This window comes from Hyperolius riggenbachi, chromosome 5 (genome assembly GCF_040937935.1).
Source record: "Hyperolius riggenbachi isolate aHypRig1 chromosome 5, aHypRig1.pri, whole genome shotgun sequence".
Classification (NCBI taxonomy): Eukaryota; Metazoa; Chordata; class Amphibia; order Anura; family Hyperoliidae; genus Hyperolius; species Hyperolius riggenbachi.
The window spans coordinates 36,549,810-36,573,718 of NC_090650.1; the positions used below are offsets into that span (position 1 = coordinate 36,549,810).

General features: G+C 43.0%; 1 protein-coding gene across 2 annotated transcripts in view; it reads left to right on the top strand.

Annotated features, from left to right (window-relative positions):
- Positions 1-23,909, top strand: part of ZNF804B (zinc finger protein 804B) — a 475,183-nt gene that overhangs the window by 395,786 nt on the left and 55,488 nt on the right. For both annotated transcript variants that reach the window (XM_068235488.1, XM_068235489.1), the window contains exon 2: positions 23,712-23,855. In XM_068235488.1, coding sequence (XP_068091589.1) covers positions 23,712-23,855 — 144 coding nt within the window. The remainder of the gene's footprint in view (positions 1-23,711; positions 23,856-23,909) is intronic.

The following is a 23,909-nucleotide window of genomic DNA, read 5'->3' on the forward strand; positions in this document are numbered from 1 at the left end:
AGTTGTGTATAATTAGGAGATGCCACTTGTGATGTGGAATAAAGAGTCGGTTGATGGATACGTTTGAAGGGATTGATTTGCAGAGGAACCCCCTCGGAGTGTATATCATGAAGCTCTGATGAATTAATGATTTATTTTGCCTTGAGCTAGTGGATTGTGCTGTTCTGGTAATGATCCGGCTTCCGGCTCTCGTAGATTGATAATGGAGGTGCAAATCTTTACGTTGTTTTTTCTGCTTTAGCGTAAGTGGCCTCAATATCATTTCTGCACCTGCTGCTAAGTTCAGGTCTTGTGGTGCTTTACGGTGAGATTAGACTTCCAGAATCAAAATCGCTCCGCGGGTGGTCAATCCTCTGCCGAAGCGGACTGTGAGATCACTCTGCCGACAAGACTTGCACTGATAGGCTATGGCAGTGCTGGGCAAACCTTGCGCGGCCTGGGAAGGATTCTGCGGACCGCGGGCTGCATCCCTTAAATTCCTCCCACCCACCCTCCCCTGCTCCCTATCTCTCTCCCTGCAGACTTTCGAGCTGGTGGAAAGAGGGGTACTTAAAGAGAAACTCCGACCAAGAATTGAACTTTATCCCAATCAGTAGCTGATACCCCCTTTTACATGACAAATCTATTGCATTTCACAAACAGACCATCAGGGGGCGCTGTATGACTGATTTTGTGATGTAACCCCTCCCAAAAGAAACTCTGGTACCGCGGTACTCTGGGCAAACTGCCACAATGTAACAATGTTCACAGACAGGAAATGGCTGTTTACAGCTGTCTGTAACATCCAAAACAGCTAGGAGCAGCTACATAACCTGCCCACAGTAAAAATGTCACCATGTGATAAATGTCAGAATGTAAATCTGGGAGAGGAAAGATTTTACAATGAGCAAACACTGACTAAATCATTTATACATAATTATTGTAAAAACGAAGCACTTTTTTTATTACATTATTTTCACTGGAGTTCCTCTTTAAAGAGGAACTCCAGTGAATATTTTACTGTTGGCAGGTGATGTAGCTGCTGCATGGTTTTTGGCAGTTGGAAACAGCTGTAAACAGCTATTTCCTACAATGCAACAAGGTTCACAGACAGTGAACTGCCAAAAGTTTGAACTTTTCTTGTGGGAGGGGTTTCTTGTGGGAGGGGTTTCCCCACAATATCAGTCATACAGCGCCCCCTGATGGTCTCTTTGTGAAAAGGAATAGATTCCTCATGTAAAAGGGGGTATCGGCTACTGATTGGGACAAAGTTACATTTTTGGTCAGAGTTTCTCTTTAAAACTCACTTGATCGCTGAATTCAACATCCATGGCAACAGGGCGTCACATGATATGGCAGCCAGCGTGTAATACGTTGGCAAGTCCAGATGTCATGTGACACCCTGTTGCCATGGAGACACGATTCAGCTATCAGGTGAGTTTTATGTTCCCCCCTTTCCACCCGCTGGCGATTCTGCAGGGAGGGAGGAGAGGGCTGGTCAGTGGGCTGGAATAGCAGCACAATGCGGGTCGTATTTGGCATGGGGGCCATTGAAGTCTCAGCGCTGGGCTATGGTGAAGCTTATAATGGTTCTAGGGTGGTAAAATGTGGGGTTGCTGACTTTTTCCACTCCTACGTCTACTTGGGAAACAAAAAGTCCTATAGACGTCTGCTGCAGGTGGAAGTAGTTTTGTACTAAAATGCTTTCAGGCGCCCGTGGTGCATGGATGAGAAAACACAGAACCCCTATAGATGTCCACAGCAGTCGAAAGGTTAAAAGCCCTTTTGACCTGTTATTTCAGCAGTTATATCAGCTGCAGTTTGTCATATAGCATAACACGGTAAGGAGCATTTCAGACAACCATTGCAGGATGTAATAGTAATAATAATTTCAATATTTGTATAGCGCTTTTCTCCTGTCGGACTCAAAGTGCTTGTGAGGCAGCCACTAGAGCGCAGGTAGAGCCGAGATTTGAACCCAGGTCTCCTATACCAGAGGCAGAGCCATTAACAGATTCACGAGGTGACATGTGACAGGATGAGATAGACATGTGTATGTACAGTGCCTAGCCTACAGCTAATTATGCTCTATTCCTTTTTTTTTCTTTTCTTTCTGAAAGAGTCAAACAAGTATGCAAGTGACAATTATATCACCGGGTCAGGAGTGGAATATAGAGTAACCCTCGCTGATAAGGAATTACAGCCATAACACACTTTCCTGACAGAAAATGGATACTGAGAGCAGGAACGAGATAAGAAGGGTCAATAGTTCATAGATTTTAGCTCTGGCATACTTCAATGAATGTGTCATTGAGCAGAGACAACGAAACGGTAATAAAGTAGATTTAGGTATAAAATAAGTCATAATAGTATAAAAGTCATAATAATATAAAATAAAAGAATAGTTTAACTACCTGCCGGCTGCCGACCTCTCCGCGCCAATTGGCGAGGACATGGCGGCAGCCCCAGGATCACTCCACGCCGATTGGCGTGAATGGCTTCTTATGGGGCTTGCAGGAGAGCGCATCTCCGCTCTGATGACGGAGCTCCGCCTTCAGTCTCCCAGCCCACCGCCCAGAGACCGTTAGATGGCCGTCTAATAACTATGTACAGCACTGCGATCTACAGTAGGGCTGTACTGGGGACTGCCGTGTGACACATCTGTTCCCCCGGGGGACACAGGAGCGATCTGTTGTGATAGGCTGACTGGGGGAGGGAGGGAAAAATATATATTTTTTTAAAAATGCTCAATTTTATTAAAGGGGTTCTTCCGCGAATGAGGAAAAAAAATCAAAATGGTTTATGCATGTTCTATTAAAAATCCTTCTAAAATAGTGTGAAAATTTTTTCAAAAAAATGAATGGTTTCACCAATACAACATGTAATGTATACAGTGACGGCTGACGGGACTGTGAGGCTAATCCATTTGTTAGGGGTGTTTTTTTTGTTACTTTCACTTCATAAGCTGCTCCCTACCTAGTTTTCATTGCTGTAATGCAGGGCTATGATGAAGTGCTGTGCAATGGCAGTTACAGCTATTAAAATAACGGCTGTGCTGCTCTGTAGTTTCTGCTTGTACTTCCTCACAGAGCTGACCCCCCTCCCCCCGCCTCTCCCTGTAGGCAGAGGTCGGGCAGCTCTTCGGAGCAAATCACGTGTTTACCTCGTTGCCGGGCAACCAGACTTCAGCGTCTGTGCAGAGGACTTCCTATCCATTGCACGGCAAGTTAGCTGCCTGAGCTACAGTTCAGTACAGTACAGTACAGAGGGGGGGGGAGGGGGGTCAGCTCTGTAAGGAAGTACAAGCAGAAACTACAGAGCAGCACAGCCGTTATTCAGCTGTAACTGCCATTGCACAGCACTTCATCATAGCCCTGCATTACAGCAATGAAAACTAGGTAGGGAGCAGCTTGTGAAATGACAGTAACAAAAAAACCACCCCTAACAAATGGATTAGCCTCACAGTCACCTCAGCCGTCACTGTATACATTACATGTTGTATTGGTGAAACCATTCATTTTTTTAAAAAACTTTTCACACTATTTTAGAAGGATTTTTAATAGATTATGCATAAACCATTTTGATTTTTTTCCCTCATTCGCGGAAGAACCCCTTTAAAGAAAAAAAATAACAAAAATATTTGTAAAAAAATTAAAAACAAACACTGGGGGGATCAGACACAACCAACAGAAAGCCCTGTTGGTGGGGAGAAGGGGGGGAAGGGAAATCACTTATGTGCTGAGTTGTGCGGCCCTGCAGCGAGCCCTTAAAGCTGCAGTGGCCCATTTAGTAAAAAATGGCCTGGTCACTAGGGGGGTTTAACACCGCGGTCCTCAAGTGGTTAAAGGCATTTTTTTTTTTTTTAGGAAAAGCAGGATAGATACAATTGTTCATCTCAGCTCTTTATTTTTACCTTGTGTTTCCTTTAACCAATATACTATCCACCTACAAAGTCTGTTGGTTATAATAGGCTGCTGGATTTTGGACTGTCTGCATTGAAGGCGGCATAGTCTTGCCTCTGTGGCAGGAGATACTCTTTAGCAAAATGATTCCCTCTAGACATCCTTCTTGACTTTGTGGCTATGGAAAGTGGGTAATGCTGCGCTTCAGACAGGCAGGTACAGACTCCCTGCCACGAGGATGCCTGGAGCAACATCAAAGAGGGCTGCTACCAGCGCAGATCACAGGCTGCTGGCTGCAGAGCACTGGGCTTCCTCGGGAACCTACAGCATCCCTGGACTCCCGGGTGTCAAATCTCCAACATTATTATCTATGAAAAGAAACTGAACCACTACAGAAGAAATTCAGTCATATTAAAAAAAAATCATCAGCAACCTTAAAGTGCACTCGAGCAAAGGGAACTTGAACAATTGTACAATTAGGATAAAGGGGAAAGAGGCGGCCAGAAAAGATAAAACGAGTTAAAAACAAATAAAATGAAGAAAGTGAGGTGGCTTACCTCAATGAAGACAACTTCACATATTAATAGAATTTTATTGCACTGGCAACGCGTTTCGTGGGTGCATACCCACTTCCTCAGGCCTAATGGCAGTGCCTAATAGTGCTTGTAGCAACAAATACAGTGTCTCTTTGAGGCCTAATAGTGTTTGTAGCCACACATAAGGCGCCTCTTTGAGAGGCGCCTTATGTGTGGCTACAAGCACTGTTGTTTTAACGTATTTTATCTGCTCTGGGCGCCTCTTCCCCCTTTACCTTGTGCCTTCACCCTCCTTTTGGAGGGGGATCAACCCTCTTTGACCAATTTAGGTCATTTGAGGTTTGCTTTTTATGAAGAGTGCGACCATCACCAGCTCCATCTGGTCACCCGAGTGGAGTCGGGGTTATACATCTCCACCTGCTTCTAGTGGTCGGTTGCCCTTCTGCAACCCACCTTTGTGAGTATAATTCATCTGCATATTTTATATACTTCTGGTACTGTGACATACTGCGCCATTTGGGCTCCTGTTGTCTTTGTGTTTTCTTTCTGCAGGGTGCAATTTTTATTATCCCTTCTTTTTGTCCAATTGTACAATTAGAATATATACTGTAGGTGAGCTTCAGGGCTGGTTGCAGACTTTCTTCAGAAGCAGAAGGATGCGCTGAACCCCCCCCCCCCCCCCTCCCCTTAGCTAACTGGTGCTGATGGTCTTGCGGGTGGGACCACAGCACCATCATGAAGCCAATCACTGCACTCAATCAGTATCAATGACCTATCAGATGTCACTGCTGCTGATTGAGTGCAGTGATTGGCCCAATGACAGCCGGTGCCACCGGTCGAATGAAGACTGGGATTCAGGGATGCATGGATGAGGAGGGTAGTGTATGTGCCAGGGAGGCGGGCGGGAGAGCGGAGGGGAGGCAGGCAGGGCCAAGGCAGAGGCAAGAGAGGCTCCAGCCTCAGGTCGCAGTGTGGGAGGGGGTGCACAACTCACTCAGCCTTCATTCCCCTATTGTGTTTGAAGCAGGGAGATATAAGAAAAGGGGATACATAGCAGTGACTGCAAGCCAGATAACTAGAGATTAAGGTGTTGTGTGGGCCCTGGGACGCTCTTAGTCTAATAGCAATCAGTGTGTGACGGCTGGTGTGAAAAGGATGGGGGATGCACTTTGGTGTCTCAGCCTTGGGTGCTGAAGGACCCTGTCCCGGCTCTGGAGGCAGGCACCAGGTGGCCCAAACTGTTTGTGCAAACGCCGCCCCCTAGATTTTGCCACTTGAATCCCATGATTCTGGTGGCTTCAGGGTAGGTCCTCCCCTACCTCTGGCGTTAGGAATGCCCTTTCCCCTGCTCTTAAACGCCCAACTCTGCCCCACTCCCCACCTCTCCCACACTCTGCGCCTGTGATAAGAGACACAGAGCCATAGCTGCAGCGTTGTGACCCCGGAGTCGCGGCCATTTTTTATTTCCTAAAACGAAACTTGGCCATTGCGGGACACGGGAGCGGCAGTGATGTATGCTACCTGATCCAGCTGTCCCTGTGGATCGCATACATGCAAAAAGGGCATCTGTAAAGAAGGGCGCGGGAAATCTAAAATCAAGTGTAAATATGTTGAAATAATGGTAATAAAATCGGAAAATTTTATTTATAACAATAAAACGGTATTTACACTTGTATTAAGCATAGGAAAGAAATTGTAAATATTACAGATATTTTACTGCAACTATACATAACCCTACTCTCACACAGAACCCTCCCTGTACCTATCCCTAACCCTTAGACCTCCCCTGGTGTTGCCTAATCCTAAAAACCCCCTGGTGGTGCCTAAGCCTACGACCCCCCTGGTGGTGGATAACCTTAAGAGCACCCTGGTGGTGGCTAACCCTGAGACCCCCCTGGTAGTGGCTAACCCTAAGAACCCTGTGGTGGTGCTGAACCCTAAGACCCCCCTGGTGGTGCCTAACCCTAAAAATCCACCTACTTTGCTGCAAATAACGTGAATATAAAAATATATATATTCTGAATAGTATAAAAAGTCTTACAATAACATAAATAATTAAAAAAGCGATATATTTGTAAGATAATAAGCAGTGGTGCTCATCCGGATTCCGGATATCCGACCACCCAGATAATCCGAACTTTTTCCACTATCCGAACTCTGAATAGCAATTCAGATATTTTTTAAAATCCGAATTGACTATCCGAGTAAACTTGGATTTCCATCTGAAATCCGAAATCCGGGCGGATGGTTAGTTCAGCTATCCGAGCAAAAGCCAAAATCACCTTCAATGGCAGAAATCCCTTTCGAAGGCATCCAGGCCGAGAGAGAGAGAGAGAGAGAGAAAGAGAGAGAGAGAAAGAGAGTCAGAGAGAAAGAGAGAGAGAGAGAGAGAAAGAGAGAGAGAGAGAGAGAGAGAGAGAGAGAGAGAAAGAGAGAAAGAGAGAGAGAGAGAGAGAGAGAGTCAGAGAGAAAGAGAGAGACCTGCGAAAGGTTTTTTTTGCCATTTGCAGGTCACTTCCGGTTGTTTATCCGGATATCTGAATCTGGCCGGATACTGGGTTTGGATATCCAATTCGGATCCGGATTGGAAAATGTTAAACTCGGATATCCGACCCGGATGGCTTCAGGGTATCCGGATACGAATTAGATCCAGATAGTGAAAAGTGGTATCCGAGCAGCACAGATAATAAGCTTCTAAGATAATTTAAAATAAGTTAAACCGATAGTCAAAATGAATTTCTAAATGATATGTTACAAAACGTATTTTGTAAACAAAAGATTTTGATTACACAGTCCCGGCAACCGCTATTTAATGGGCGCCCTAATTTCTTCTTTGGCACCCAATAGCCAATATTTTTGCATTGGAGCATATGGTGCGCCCTTTTAGTCCATTAGTCATACGGGCCCTTTTTTCCTCTTCCCCCTTGGATCAGGTACCATTTACCCCAAAAATTCCAACTCAGGTTTTCTTGAAGAGTTGCCAAAAATGCATCTCCCCTGTGTAAATGCAAAATATTAATTACACCTAATTGCCCGCTTGCTTTAGCATAGCACAAAGTATTCTAAAGCCACAAAAAAACAGCCTTTAAATGTCACCGGCTCTTAGATTACAGGGAGGAGAATATACAAGGAGGAATTACAAAGCGTAATACCAGTAACCTTGTTTTATTAGCTGCAGAAATATATTATTGCTAATTGATGGTGGGATCATAAACACCTTTTTCCGACAGACGGGAGCGGTCGGGGATCATCTTTGGGGGGACTGGGAGCTCGCAGGCTGCCATTTATTACAGGTGCTCTTGGTAAATAAGAGCGGGATGGGATGCGCTGGCAGGATTAATTGATGCCCCAGGAGGGCTTGGGAAACAGCATCAAACTGAAAGCAGCTCCTTGAATTGTTGTTTCAGGACGGCTCGTGTCTCTGCGGCGCCCTCACAAGTGCTCATTACTGTCTCCATAATGTATTCCCAACAAGTATTTGTAATGGAATTAGCCATACATTTTGTACTTTATGCATTTGAGGTTAGCAGTGGCTAGAACAGACTTGCTTTTAAGTAGCTCGCCTTTTCAGATAGGCATGTATACATAATAAGTAGTTTAAAGTGGTATAACCACTTTTCAAAATCACAATTTTACAAACCAATGTAATGTGTTTACTAAACTTACTTCTATATGACCTGCCTTTCAATGTTCTTATGTTATAAGTAGTATAAGCAGGTACGTAGTATAAGCAGGACCGGCCTTAGCTCAGGGCGTCACAACATTCTTTTTTGAAGGGGGTGCCAGGACCGCCCCCCAAACCAGCACAGGAAACTCCACCCCCAGACATGGGAAGCTCCGCCCCCACAGGCACATGCCTTCTTCTTTGACAAAGGAGGAAGGACAGAGGAAACCTGGGCTGTGATTCTTTATGGGTTGCACGATACCTGGGTGGTCCTACTCCCTGTTTTTCTTCGGCTATGTAAATCTGCCCGGGTTGAAATGGTCTATTTAAGATACACTTCTTAACATTCAGTCATTGGGTAAAATGCTTTGACCAACTAACAAAGATACTTACCAAAAAAACTACAGCACTGCCCTGCCAAACTCCTCCCCACTGCTTTTTTAGTGGTGTTGTGAGGGAAAGCACTTGGCAGGAGGAGAAGACTGATGCCAGGCATAGCGAGGAGACTGCACACACCACTCACTTTACTACAGAAAAGGCATGGAGTGGTGACAATAGTAGGCAGTGTTGAACTAGTCAAAATGAACCCTGCTATTTTTTTTTATTTTTTTATTTTTTAAATTTTTCAAGTTAGTAGTGATTTAATTACTAACAGTTATCTAGACTAAGCAAATCCTTTTTTTTTTTAATTTTTCATTCTTTAAAGCAAACCTGAAAATACACTTAGGGCCCGTTTCCACTAGCGCGGAAACCGGGCCGAATCCGCAGAGTTTCCCTGCAGGCAAATCTGCCATAGGAAATAATGGCGCCGCCGGCCGAATCGCTTGCCCTAGCGATTCGCCCGGCATTGCCCACAGTTTTCACACGGGAGGCAGCGAATCCCATAGCAATGCATGGCACGGCTTCTGGGATTCGTCTGCGTTCCCGCGTCTCCCAGGCGCGCGCGGTGGCTAGTGGAAACGGGCCCTTATGAGCTAATAAATTGTATGTGTAGTACAGCTAAGAAATAGAACAAAGAAAAGTCTCATATTGTTTTCCAGTACAGGAAGAGTTAAAAAAAAAACTTCAGTTATTTATGCAAAAGAGCTTCTCTGAGCTCATCCACCCACTTGGTCCAAATACAGTCCTGTTTTCTGAAGCTCTTAAACAGCCAAGAAACAGTGAGAGGCAGCTTGAGTGCAAGAGGCAGCTTGTTTTAGTGCAAGAAAGTTCAAAGAGTATTTTTTTTCAGCTTAAAAGACAGTGTGGTTTCTAAACTGCAAATATGACAGAATGATGCAATGTTCTATAAAAAAAAAACTAATGTTCTATCCATTATTCGTACTACACATACAATTCATTATGTAATACTTTTTTTTTCGCTTCACCTTTGCTTTAAACCTTTTTGGAAATACTAAGAAACCTAAAATAATCCCCATCATCGTCCTATAAAATATACAGTATAATGTACACAGCACTCTACCGAACATCTCAGCTTTTTTTCTTTATCAGAACATTGTGCATTCTCTGTCTTCTTATTTATTGCAAATTTTCCTGAGATTTTTACACCACCTCTAATTAATTAAGCCGGTAATGATGCACTGCTACTACTGTGAATTATATCTCCATTGCTAATAAATGAAGTAATTATTCTTAATTATCGCTATTTAAGTAACCTACTGCATTGTAAATTGAGCGAAGGAATTGTTGAAACGCTCCTTTCCATAATGGGAGAGTTTTAATGGTACAAGAATAGTATCTACATTTGTGCTAATTGATTAACATTCTCGGCTACCCTCAGTCATTAGGAGGGAGAACTCGTCCCTTATGGATTAAGATAAGTACACCGGCAGCGTAGGAGAGAGATAACACCCACACTCGCTAAACAGGAACTTCTTCTTCTACTGCTTTTCTTACTCTTTGTTATGCAACTTTTTTTTTCTACGAGACGAGAGTTTTTTTTAGGATTCATTGCATTGGGCCTCATACATATGCTAGATCAAACTCTGCTCAGGAGCGTAACTATAGGAGAGCAGATCAGGGGCGTAGCTAGACTTACAAGGGCCCCCCTGCAAAAATGATAGCATGGGGCCCCCTTTGACCCCGAACCCCACAGGATTGCGTGCCTGGGTAATGGCAGCAGAGAGTGTTCTGCTGTGAAGCAGCCTCTGGAAGCAGGAAAACAATTGCACACCTCCTGTACACGGTTTTTTGTGAGTGAGTGAGTGAGTGAGTGGGTACGTTTCTTTGCTGATTGGCTGCACTTAAAGGAATACTGTAGGAGGGTTGGGTAAAAAAAGAGTTGAACTTACCCGGGGCTTCTAACGGCCCCCCGCAGACGTCCTGTGCCCGTGCAGCCACTCACCGATGCTCCGATCCCCGCCTCCGTTTCAATTTTGGAATTTGCGACTTTAACCACTTCAGCCCTCAGTCGTTTTCACTTTATGCATCCGAGCAATGTTCATCTCCCATTCATTAACCTATAACTTTATCACTACTTATCACAATTAACTGATCGATATCTTATTTATTCCGCCACCAATTGGGCTTTCTTTCGGTGGTACATTTTGCTAAGAGCTACCTTACTGTAAATGCATTTTAACAGTAAGAATAAGAAAAAAAACGGAAAAAAATCATTATTTCTCAGTTTTCGGCCATTATAGTTTTAAAATAATACATGCCTCCATAATTAAAACCCATGTATTGTATTTGCCCATTTGTCCTGGTTATTACACCATTTAAATTACGTCCCTATCACAATGTATGGCTACAATATTTTATTTGGAAATAAAAGTGCATTTTATCCGTTTTGCATCCATCACTATTTACAAGCTTATAATAAAAAAAAAATAGAAATATTTCATCTTTACATAGATATTTAAAACATTTAGACCCTTAGGTAAATATTTATGTGGGTTTTTTTGTATTGTAATGCTTTTTTTTTTTTTTTTATTATTAAGCATTTTATTTAGGTATTTTTGGGAGGGTGGGATGTAAATAGTCATTTTTGTAATGTAAATATATGTTTATTTATTTATTTATTTTTTTATGTAGATGTAGTTTCACTTTTTGGCCACAAGATGGCAACCTTAGGTTTGTTTACATGACGTCACTCTAAGCGTAATGTACGCTTAGAGGGACGTAGGGGGGATGTAGGAAGCAGAAAAAGCAAAGCTTCCGAGAGAAGCTGTTGCTTTTTCTGCGGGGGAGAGGAATCAGTGATCGGGCACCATGGCCCGATTCACTGATTCCCTGGCTAACGAGCCACGGGCCAGGAGCGCGCGTGCACACGCGCGATCGGCCGCGGGAGTGTACATGGCCTCCTGGACGTAGCTTCTACGTCCAGGAGGCAAATGCAGTTACAGTCAGAAAAACCACTGCCATGCGCGCGCGCGCGTCCTCGCCACCGCTGACGTCACCAGGAGCATACTGCGCAGGGCCAGACTGTCACCGGGAGCGAGGACGTGGCCGGGCAGGCACAGTGGTTTTTCAACTTTAAAGTCACATATTCCGGAAGTGAACCAGAGGTGGGGACCAGAGCATCGGTGTGTGGCTGTGCGGGTACAGGACGTCTGTGGGGGACCGTTAGAAGCCCCGGGTAAGTTCCAATTTTTCCTGCTACAGTAGACCTTTAAGGTTGGGGAGAGGGAGGTTGTGGGCCCCCAAAGCCTCTGGGCCCCCCTGCTATGGCAGGGGTTGCAGGGGTGATTGCTACACCCATGGGAGCAGCCTGTGAGATTGCAGGGGGTGCCAGAGCTGTAAGGGGGCCCCTCTACTAACCTTCCCTTCCGCATACCTATGAAAGCACCTGCATGTAGAAACTAGCACCGCAAAATAACGTCAATAGAATCTCAGTAATTTTGGTAAATTCTGTTATCCAGTAGCAGTAATAATAGTAGAATATCTGTTACTTTTTGTTTTGTTTTTAGATAGAAGAGCCTGTCTAATTCCCCCTCAAGTAATCACAAGTGTAATTTGATCTCTCAGCTGTGTCAGCAGCACAGAATTCAGCAGTCTTTGGCAGACACAAGTTAATATGTAAACACAGGATGTTAATCTTTTGTTTGCTTTCATGAAAGCAGGAAGTAGACACACTGCAGTTTTATTGCAGGAGTTATGTAAGCTGTAACAAAGAAATGTTTTTTTCTTTTAAGGTTATTTTACTGTTGCTTATCTTTTAGAGCAGAGAGGAAGTTCTGGGTTCAGGTCATAGGTTGTACACTTATTAGAAAGGCCAAGATCAGTGGCCAAAGTCCCGAATGTCAAATTCCGATGCAAAACCCGTAGTTTGGTAATCCGCAGAGTTTGATTGCTCATCCTTAGTAGAGGGTGGGCACCTGCAACACTTCAGTCTGATGAGAGGAAATCAAGCAGGCAGGAGAGGTCTTAAAGGGAATCTGTACCCTAAAATTCTTACAATAAAAAGCATACCATTCTATTCCTTATGTTCTCCTTGGCCCCTCTGTGCTGTTTCTGCCACTCCCTGCTGCAATCCTGGCTTGTTTTATGCAGTGTTTACAAACAAAAAACATGGATTCTAACCAGAGTGAGAACAGCTCACTGTGTGACTCATGCAGAGCTTGGAGAGGGTGTGTAAAGCCTCTGCCAATGACAAGCAGTGCTGCACATTGCACACATTCCAGCCTCAGCCTGACAGACCCGTCAGAGGAGAGAAGATAAGAGTTAATACAGAGACAGCGCAACTACAAAAGGCTACAGTATGCCAGAGCACATTAGAACAGGTGTAGGAACTTATAGGATAGAAGAAATATGGCTCAACATTTTGTTACAGAGTCTCTTTAAGTTTGTATGGATAAGTACATGGCCACAGGCAAGCACAGCTGCACAGTGTGTTTTTAACAGTTCAGCTTTAAAGGTTATACTTAATACTTATAAATTACACTAATTATTTACACTAATCACCACCATGATTGCTTTGGGAATTTACCTAGTTTTGCTGGGCTTTGATGTTTTCAAGCAAATACAGTCTTGGTTTAATTTGTATTCGTGTTTTCAGCCCATCACTGATCAGAAAGTAAAGGGGTTGTGTGGAAGAATAGGAGTTGATGGCAGGAAAGAGGGTGAGGCATAGAGAAGCAGTCAGAGTTAAAGTAAACCTCCAGACTAAAAATCTACTCAGTAGCACTGAAAAGGCTTGGTGTTTCTTTAACAGTTTCACAGCATCAGAACTTTGTTTTTCTTACCCAAGCCTCATTTTTAGCTGCACAGAAGAAAACTGCCCAGGCATTTTTCCCCTGATGCTGTGCAAAGCATGATGGGATTTCTGATGTTGTTGTTCTCAAACTGCTGTTTTGGAGCAATTTTTTTTTTCAATTTTGAACTTAAGATTTACAGCCTAGCACACGCAGCTGGAAGGGGTGATCAGGACAGTTGGAACTGTGTCTCATGCTCCCTGTCACCTCTTTTCAACCAAAAAGATGGCTGCCCCCATGAAAAAGATGGCCGCCCCCGTGAAATCACAAACATTTGCCTGTTCTTTTAAAACAGGGTGGGTAAGAAATGATATTACCTATTTATTTTAATTAATATAACTAATGTAACTTAATGACAGTATGTTTGTTTAGGCTGAAGTTCCCCTATTAGAAGCAGCAGTTCTAGGTGTACAGAGAACACTCAGGGACAGATTTATCAATGAATTACAGACAGTTTTTTTCTTCTTAAACAGTTCTAACCAGCAGAGGAACTGTTTTGCATGATAATAAGAAACTTCTTAAATCCTACTTAATAGTGGCAGTTTAGCGTGGATTTCTAGAGCTGCACTACAGTTAAGAAAAGTGCAAATCCATCCCTAAACTGCTGCAGATTAAAAAGTGCTTAATAGCAATCCTACAGAGGCATTGCAGGCTAGGATTATAGATAATGGCAGTTGGTGTTGTCTAATTTTGTTCATGTCTGCCAGTAGTAAAGATAATTACATTTAGGCTGATTGTGGATCAAACAATAGGAACAAATTACATGGCAAATACCAATCATTTCTTGATTTATTTTTTAACTTCTCACTTTGCACTGTATTTATTTGTTTATTTTTTTTCCCCTTTTCACTAAAGTTCCTCTTTAAATCCAAACTTTGCAAAAATATTTATGTGTCCTCTGATTTCCAGTCTGGGGAGGGGCCATTCATAAACCCAGGACCTCTATAGTAACACACAGAGCTAATACCTTTTATTACACAAGGAGAATCCATTAATATAGTAGCAATATTCTGAATAATGTATCCTTTAGATATTGATAGCATTGAACCTGTTTGTTTCAGACACATATGGATCAATAGATGTACGTCTGGCAAGCCGACCGGCCAGTCACCTCTAACCGCATTGATAAAAACTGCTACCTGATACATTTCTGGGCTGTCTGCAGCCAGTCAGTGCAAAATCCTGCTTAGCCTGGCAGTGAGTCACTGAGTAATTTCATGCTCTCTCAGGGCTGGTGCACACCAAAACCCGCTAGCAGATCCGCAAAATGCTAGCAGATTTTTAAACGCTTTTTTTTATTTTTCTATGGCGTTTTGCTAGCGTTTTGCGGATTGCTGCTGCGGTTTTCAGTATAGTAGATTTCATATATTGTTACAGTAAAGCTGTTACTGAACAGCTTCTGTAACAAAAACGCCTGCAAAACCGCTCTGAAGTGCCGTTTTTCAGAGCGGTTTGCGTTTTTCCTATACTTAATATTGAGGCAGAAACGCACCCGCAATCCAAAAAATGCCTCACCCAGGCATTTTTCGTTTCTGCAAAACGCCCCCCGCTCTGGTGTGCACCACCCCATTGAGATACATTGACCAAGCAGATCCGCAGCCGCAAGCGGATCTGAAAACGCCCAAAAAGCCGCTCGGTGTGCACCAGCCCTTACTGGTCGTCTCTCTAGCAAGAGGTCAAAGAGGAACTTTTACGAAAGTAAAAAAAGAGTAAAAAAATGAATCAATATACTGCGAATAGATCAAGAACTAATTGATACTCACTGTGTAATTCGTCCATGTTGTTTGATCCACCGTGAGCCTGCCGGTCATAATCTTTACTGCTGGCAGGTGATTTATAACATGGGAGCATTTTTACTGCTGGCAGGTGATGTCAGTGGAAGGAGAAGCTGCTTGCTTTTTTGGCAGTTGGAAACAGCTGTAAACAGCTGTTATTTCCCACAATGCAACAAGGCTCCCAATGTGTGATGCCAGAACCATGGTCCTGACATCACAATGTGGGAGAGGTGGCACCACAATATCAGCCATTCAGAGCCCTATGATGATCCGTTTGTGAAAATAAATAGATTTCTCATGGGAAAGGGGGTATCAGCTACAGATTGGGATGAAGATCAATTCTTGGTTACGGTTTCTCTTTAAGCTTTGGAACTCGAACAGCCATCTTTTGTGCTTGGCTCTTAGTCTCATACATACATATTACATTGTACATAAGAGATGATGGTGATGATAGCAGCTGGTCATAGATTCCTTTCGATAGAACAGTTTCGTGTACCTGCAGCAGAAGCTCTGCACTTTCCACCTCTCCATGTTTCATTCGAACATTAAAATTGACAAAACGTCAGTTGCAGTTACAGAGAATTACTGGCCAAATTTCCAAACTGGTTTGTTCAATGTAAAATATGTTGGCATGAACCAGCAGGAGATAAACACATGACACCTCCAGCCAGGAAGGGGAGAGTAACTTATAATAGTTTGTTCACCTTTTATCTGCGGGAGTATTTCAAGAAAATAAAGAGGATTCTGCAGTCAGTGTGCTAAGCCATAAACCAACCTGTGAATGTAAAGAGGAGGGTGCTGAAGGAATATGAACCCTTCTGGGTACAATTGGGAAAATGTAAAACGGTAAAAAAAAAGGTGAAGGAGATAGCCGGTAAAATTACTGATAATCGACTTGTTAATTCAAACAGCGAAATATCAGTAATCTTTACTGATATTTTACCATACTATCTTCCAAAGGACCGGCACCACACTTGAATGTAGTTAAAGCTCTTTTATTGCATCAAAAGTGACAGCAAGACAGACGCTGTTTCGGGCTGAGCCCTTCTTCCAATTGCACAAGCCACTTGTGCAATTGGAAGAAGGGCTCAGTTTATTGAAAAAAAGGTCTTTTATTCAAGCACCTAAAATTGATAACGCGTTTCACGGGTGTGTGCCCGCTACCTCAGGTCAGTGAAAAAAACAGGTGCCTTAACTGCTATGGCTGTGTAGCAAGCATGAGCGCCTCTCATGCTTGCTAAGGGAGAGGCGCTCATGCTTGCTACACAGCCATAGCAGTTAAGGCACCTGTTTTTTCACTGACCTGAGGTAGCGGGCACACACCCGCAAAACGCGTTATCAATTTTAGGTGCTCGAATAAAAGACCTTTTTTCAATAAACTAGTCAAAATTCTTCAAGAGAGGTAAGATTCCCTCTCTGTTTATAAGATGAATAGCTTATTAGCCTATCTTGTATGCATTGGGCGTCTCCACCCCTGTTTTAAGTATCTTGCTTAGCGCCCCATTTCATTTAATCCTTTTCTGACTAAGGCCCGTGGCTGTGTAGCTCCTCCCCACCGCTGACAGCTATGTGTCAAGATGATGGATGCAGAGGATATATATTTCACTGTATACATTAAAAAAAACCTTCTATATACTGTAAATATATATGAATCCTAATATTTAGTGTATCTGAGTAAGAAGCACCCTTGGATAGTGAGGTAATGAGGAAAGAAAACAGAGGCAAATAGAGATCTCTCACAAAAATTAATGTGCTGTGTAATTATGCCTAAATATTATGTACGAAGCTTCTGTAAAAATTATTGTTTGATATAGACCATTACTGCAGAGTTTACACCACAACGCTTTCCTAATGGCGACAATGAGGCAAGGATCACATTCTGTGCTAATGGATTAATCAAATAATTTCTCTCCCACTAATCTCTAAAAGGCGAAAAAAACACCCTATGGGGGAAAAAAAGAAGGAAAAAAAAAGACACATCATTGATATGTTGCTATTTGCAGACATATGTTCCAAACGCTCTAAAAGCAATCTGTAGCATCTTATTAGCATATGTATCACTCCTGCTGCGTCTAGGTTTTTTTTTACGCTTTTTTATCAGGGCTCTTTCACATTAGGGCAGATTTTCTGCGTTTCAACGCAAAGGATAAAGTTTGCGTTACCCAAGGTGAAATGAAAGTCCATAGACTTTCATTTTAGCTTTCACATATAACGCAGCCTTTTTGTGCGTTGCGTTCCACTGCACCCAGGCGCAGTTTTTTGGCCAACGCTAGCTTTATGCGTTACAATGTTAGTCAATGTAAAACGCACACTATGCGCGTTTTTAATCCGTTAACGCAGATAATCAGTCCCAGAATGCAACAGAGGAACAATGTAGAAAGTTGACAACTAAAAGAAAAAAAAATTACCTGCGTTTTTCTATGTGCAGTAACGCATTGAAAACGGATTAAAAACGCACACTCACTGCAGTGCAACGCATATCAAAACGCAGTAAAAGGCATACAACAAAACGTATGCTTTGAGCGTTCTCCAACGCAAGCTCTGATGTGAAAGAGCCCTCAGTATGCCTTCCTATAGAGAAGCTGAAATCAAAGCTACTGTAAGCTAAAAATACTCAATAAAAAAACATGTAACAGAATTTCGGTAATGCTCTTAAAACTTTCATGGTGTAGCTCTTTTGACGCCGAAGCACAAATACCTCTGCTCGATGCACAAAATTGCGGGACCAGGGACCGCGTCGTGCTTGCACCCACTATTTGTAGCCGCAGTTCGTACAGTGGGTGGCCCCAACAATATTTGTATAGGCGTCTGTGTTGGTGCCTGATATTTGGTGTTTTTTTGCGGTGGGGGCGGTTAAGGTCAGGATGGGGGTTTGCTCAGGCAAGACGGTTAACCTTAGGCATCAGGAAGGGAATTTGTAGCAGAGAGGGGTGTTAAGGTTAGGTGTCAGAAAGGGGTATTTAAAGTGGACCCAAACTAAAAATACAAGATTTCAGAAATAAAATCTATTTTCTAAAGTATAATAATAAATAGCATCCTTTTTTCAGCTGCATGATGACAAATAAAAAATATTTTACATTTATTGGAGAAACCCCTCCCTTCATTTCATATTGCCGGCAAAAAATCCGGCAAACTGGTGGAGTAGAAGGTGTCCAGCAAAGGAGGGATTGCTAATGGCTGCCACCTGTATAATCCTAGTTATGCAAAGAGGAGGGTGAAAAGCATGCACTGAAATGCTCATAGGCTTGAAGGAGTGTTTATTTATATTTGTATGTGTCAGAGTGGTGCAACAAAATATTTTGAATAAAAAAAATGTTTGGTTTGGGTCCGCTTTAAGGTTAGGCATCAGGAGAAGGGGGGGAAGGGTTTGTTAGGATTAGGCAGTGGATGGGGAGGGTTTTGTGTGATAGATAGTAAGGTTAGGTTTCTCTGTAATAAAATATAAGTAACACCACTGTAAAATAATAAAATATCAGTAAATCTTACCGATATTCTAGTATCGACTATTTCCCGGCACCCAAATTTCTTGGTGCCTTTATTTTTTGTAAGCCCTCTGCTGGACATTCTACTAATATTACATATTCTGTGCACTGCTGCTCATCCTGCACCTGCGTAGCAGGATGGTGCCACCAGTGCAGGGAGGTAAAAGCTGTGCTCAAGGTGCTCATTGCTGGGTTCAGAGGTTCCGAGGGTCCCAGCACTCAACTTGGGGTTTCTGTGTGCTGCCTACAGTCCCATGAGTATTTCAACTTCCCAGCATTAAAATGTTATCAGCATTGTTTACTCAGCCAGATAAAAGTGTTTTGAGAGTCCCAAGCAGAAGGCAGTCAATGGGGTTAGATTATCTGATCTCACCAGCAGCAGGCAGCTAATGGGGCTAGGATATCTAAACACCATCCTCATTCTTGGTCATTGATTCAGATGGTATTAGAATCAGAGGCTCAGTGCAATGGCCAAAGAATTTACCAGAAGCACCTCCCACATTTCCCCACTTGGTTTTCCTACTGCAGTGGTGTGGCTGTTTGTAAGCAACTAGGCCCTTTTCAGGAACATATTTATGCATCAGAGAGGCCACCTCTGCAAGCTGCCACAACAATTTATACTCTTTAAAGTCGCTCTTTGCATTTCAGCTGCTTTTGTAAGCTGGTTTGGCTTTCTGTCTCAAAGTGCTCATCCATATTTCATGACGCCTATTCCCGTGGCAATCACTGTCACATTCTTCTGCCCTTTTAGCTGACCACAGACTGCCCACAGACTACTTTCACGGGCAATCGATGCCCATCAGCCGCAGCTACCAGGAGCAAGATGGAGAAAAGGCAAAACAAAGAGCTGTAATTTAAACAAGGCGTTGTAGGCAGAAGACTGGAGATCTCGGGCATAAAACCTCTGCTGAGGATTGCAGTGCAAATCTCTCCCAACTGTTTATTTTGTTTTGGAAGTTGGAAAAAGTGGATTCCCATCAACCTGCAGCAGCCAGCGAGCAAGCAGCTATGGGGAGGGAGAGCCCAGCACAGCTCTGGGCAAACAATGGAAAAACACCTAATCACACAGAGGTTACATTCAGTAAAAATTGTGTGTGGGAAGTGGGAACTATCAGTAGAGCACAAACAGCTAAAATAATGGACAAGTCTAGATTTTGTTCTGCCTGGTCCTGTCTATCCAACCTCATAAAACTCACAGTGTATGTAATATCATACTGTACCTATACTTTACTATTTTTCTTCTTTAGTATTTATATAGTGCAAATATTGTATCTTCTGCAGCGCTATATAGAGTATATATCATTTCACTATTCCTCAGAGGAGATCACAATCTAATCCCTCCCTAACATATCCATACGTCTATTGTAGTCTGAGGCCAATGTAGGGGAAAGACAGTTAACTTATCTGTATGTTTTTGGGCTGTGAGGGGAAACCGGAGGACCCAGAGAAAACCCATGCAGACACAGGGGGAACATATACACTCCTTGCAGATGTTTACCTGGCTGGGATTCGAACTGGGGACCCAGCGCTGCAAGGCGAGAGTGCTAACCACTACGCCAACATGCTGCCCACTATAATACAGCTTTCCTTATGCTATTCTGCTAGACTTTACCATCTACCTTTCTATACTGTATATTATGCTGTACTGTTATATACTATAGCTTTCCTTACGAGAAAAAGAGAGAACACCAAGAGCCCAATATAGTGTAGTATGTACTGGTAATGTATAATTGGAAGAGTAATAATATAAATTTAATACTCACAAAGGCTACAACAGGATAAAAAACAGTAAAAGAACTTAAAAACCCTTCTTGGTAATAGAGAAGGTAGTAGTGGACTCACCTCCTACAAGCAGAACATACGACTGTGGATTCTCAGTCAAAACTATTTTATTGGATACTCCAAATAAAGTGCAACGCGTTTCGCGGGATACAAACCCGCTTCATCAGGCAATAACAGATAGGAGTAAACATCATCTGCCAGTATCATCAACACCGAGCGCCTCTGTCTAGCCTTCCTTATGCTAGACTTTACTATGCTCTACCTTTCTATACTGTACTATACTATGCTGTACTGTTATATATTATAGCTTTTCTTATGATAGTCTACTAGACCATATCAGACATACTATACCATTCTATACTGTTCTGTACCATAATATACTATAGCGTTCCTTATGCTAGTCCACTAGACCCCACCATACACTGTACAGCTGAAACTCGAAAAATTAGAATATTGTGCAAAAGTCCATTTATTTCTGTAATTCAACATAAAAGGTGAAACAAATGTATGATATACTGTATATAACCCTTTGCAGGTGTTTCGGATTAATTAGCTGATTAGAGTCCAACACTTTGAGCCTAGGCTATTGAACATTTTCCCAATATTCTCATTTTCCGAGATGTTGATCTTGGGGTTCTCATAAGCTGTAAGCCATAATAATCACATTTTTAACATATAAGGGCTTGAAATATCTCGCTTTCCATGTAATGAGTCTATTTCAGATATTAGTTTCACCTTTTCAGTTGAATTACTGAAATAAATAAACTTTTGCATGGTATTATAATTTTTAAGTTTAACCTGTACTAAACTATGCCGTACACTAATACATTATAACTTTTCTTATGATCGTCTGCTAGACTATACCATGCTCTATCATTCTATACTGTACGATACTATGCTGTGCTGTTATATATTATAGCTTTTCTTATGACCAGGGGCGTAACAATAACCCCTGCAAGGGATGCAGCCACAGGGGGGTCCTTAGGGGGAGAAGCCTGAGGGGGGCCTTCCAGTGCCATTTTTAGGGGCAGGAGGGTGGCGCTGCGCAGGAAGGGGGAGCAGCAGGCAAAAAAAGCAGCGGATCGATGGGCTCCCCCCTCACCTTGGGCTACCATCAGCGCTCCCCCTCCTGCAAAGACAGCTGGGGGGGGGGGGCCCATCCAAAGTTTTGCAGGGGGCCCACTGATTTCTAGTTACGCCCCTGCTTATGATAGTCTACTAGACCATACCATTCTATACTGTACTGTAAATTACTGTTCTATATTGTACTATAGCTTACTTTATGCTAATCTGCTACTCTACCATAATATACTATTCTATGTGTACTGTACTATACTATAGCTTTCCTTATACTTGTCTACTAGACTATACCATACTATAGCATTGTATACTGTACTATAATCAGTGGTGTTCGGATACCCTCAATCACGGATTTGAGTAAACCCGATCGCGGCAGTATCCAAATCCGGTAATGCTGTGTTTGTGATCCGGACTTGATGCCTAATTCCGAATTCGACTCTATGGACGAGCTCAGTTCGCCCATTACCGCCAGAGGGATAGCATGGCCAAGGGAGATTTTTTTTTTAAAAAAACTTTTTGTACATCATGCAGCTAGCACCTGGCTAGCTACATGTGTTGTCCGATTGCCGACGCTCCCCCCAATCACCGCGTTTGGCAGCGTTATACATACCCCTCGCCGGAGCCCGCGCTGGCGCAGCCTCTTTCATCACCACCAGTCGTCGCTATGTCGAGGATCGGAACTGCGCATGACGTCATGACGTCGATGATGTCAGATGTCATGTCCGATCATCGCCATAGCGACGACCGTAGCTGAATGAAGAAGTTACGGCTCTCGCAGGATCCCGGAGTGGTAAATATAGCCGGCGGCGATCGGGGGCGGGACACTGCACTGGGGCAATCAGGGTACACATGTAGCTAGCATAGTGCTAGCTACATGATTTAAAACAAGTTTTTTTTTTAAATAACCCTCCCACGGGTGAAAGTCCACAGCAGTTGAACGCCAGGGAGGTTAAAAGTGATATCCGTGATCACGATTTGACTTTAACGGTTAATAACAAAGCCCCCTTTCATGCTAGAAATACCACATTTGCCATATGTGTTAAGAACAGTGGGAACAAGAGGAAAAAAAAATATCAAAAAGACCATATAGTTTTGGAGAAAATCGATTTTAAAGTTTAAAAGGAAAAAAGTATACATTTAAATGCGGCAAATACAATAACTGTCACTTACTTTTTTCCTCATGGCCGGATTTACCATAAGGCATTGTAGGCCTACAGGCACCTTATGTAGGAGAGGCGGTTCTCCTCCAAAAATGTCCCCTTACCTATTGAGTGGTGTGGAGCTACTTAATATTATGGTGGGGGCACATCTGGGTCCCTATATTTGGACGGGGGGGGGGGGGCACACATCTACCACCAAGATAAATGGGGTTACTAAACACTGGGGAAAATCAGACTACCTAGTCGGGGAGGAGTGAAGCCTGCCTAATATGGGGGTGTGGCCTGAGTTGACGGGCAGAGTTGAGGGTGCCAGAAGGACTGTGCCTACAACTCCTGAGTTCTAAATCCGGCACTGTCTTGTTCCCACTGTTCTTCTTAGCATACATGGCAAATTTGTTTTTTCTAGCATGTAAGGGGGCTTTGAGTTGGGTCGTGATCACGAGGCCGTGACAAGCACCACTGACTATAATATACTATAGCTTCCCTTATGCTAGTCTACTAGACCAGGCATGGGCAAACTCGGCCCTCCAGCTGTTATGGAACTACAAGTCCCACAATGCATTGCAGGAGTCTGGCAACCACAGTCATGACTCATAAAGGCAAATGCATTGTGGGACTTGTAGTTCCGTAACAGCTGGAGGGCCGAGTTTGCCCATGCCTGTACTAGACCCTACCATTCTATACCATACTATGATATACTATAAATTCTCTAAGCTCCCTTATGCTAGGCTACCATACCATACTATACTGTGCACTATAATATACTATAGCTTTCCTTATGCTTGTCTACTAGACCCTACCATACTATACCATTCTATGCTATACTATTCCATGCTGTACTATAAAGTACTATACCTTATGCTACTCTACTACACCGTACCATACTACAATTTCCATGCCGTATACAATACTGTATCTTACACTACTCTGCTCTACTATGCTACTTTAGTTTACGTAAAGTCTACTGAAGAAACATGGATAAAATTAATATTTTCTATAATTTATAAACTTTACCTGAGCTAAACTTTCACATCATTGCTTAGGATGTAAAACCTGCGGCCTAAAATGACATCATAGGTAGCGAAACTGCGATACTCAGCCTGCAAATGAACACCCTTCAAACTCGACGTTAACGCCATTTCTTTCTGTTTTGTTTCAGGGCTATGCGGAGAAAGGGAAAAGCATTGCGAATGCTCTGGAGGATCTGAAGGCTAATTTCTATTGTGAATTATGTGACAAGCAATACCACAAACACCAGGAGTTTGACAACCATATTAATTCTTATGACCACGCTCACAAACAGGTAAGCCTAGACCGACGCGTGTTCGGCTACCCGTACCCCATTAATATCTCTGCT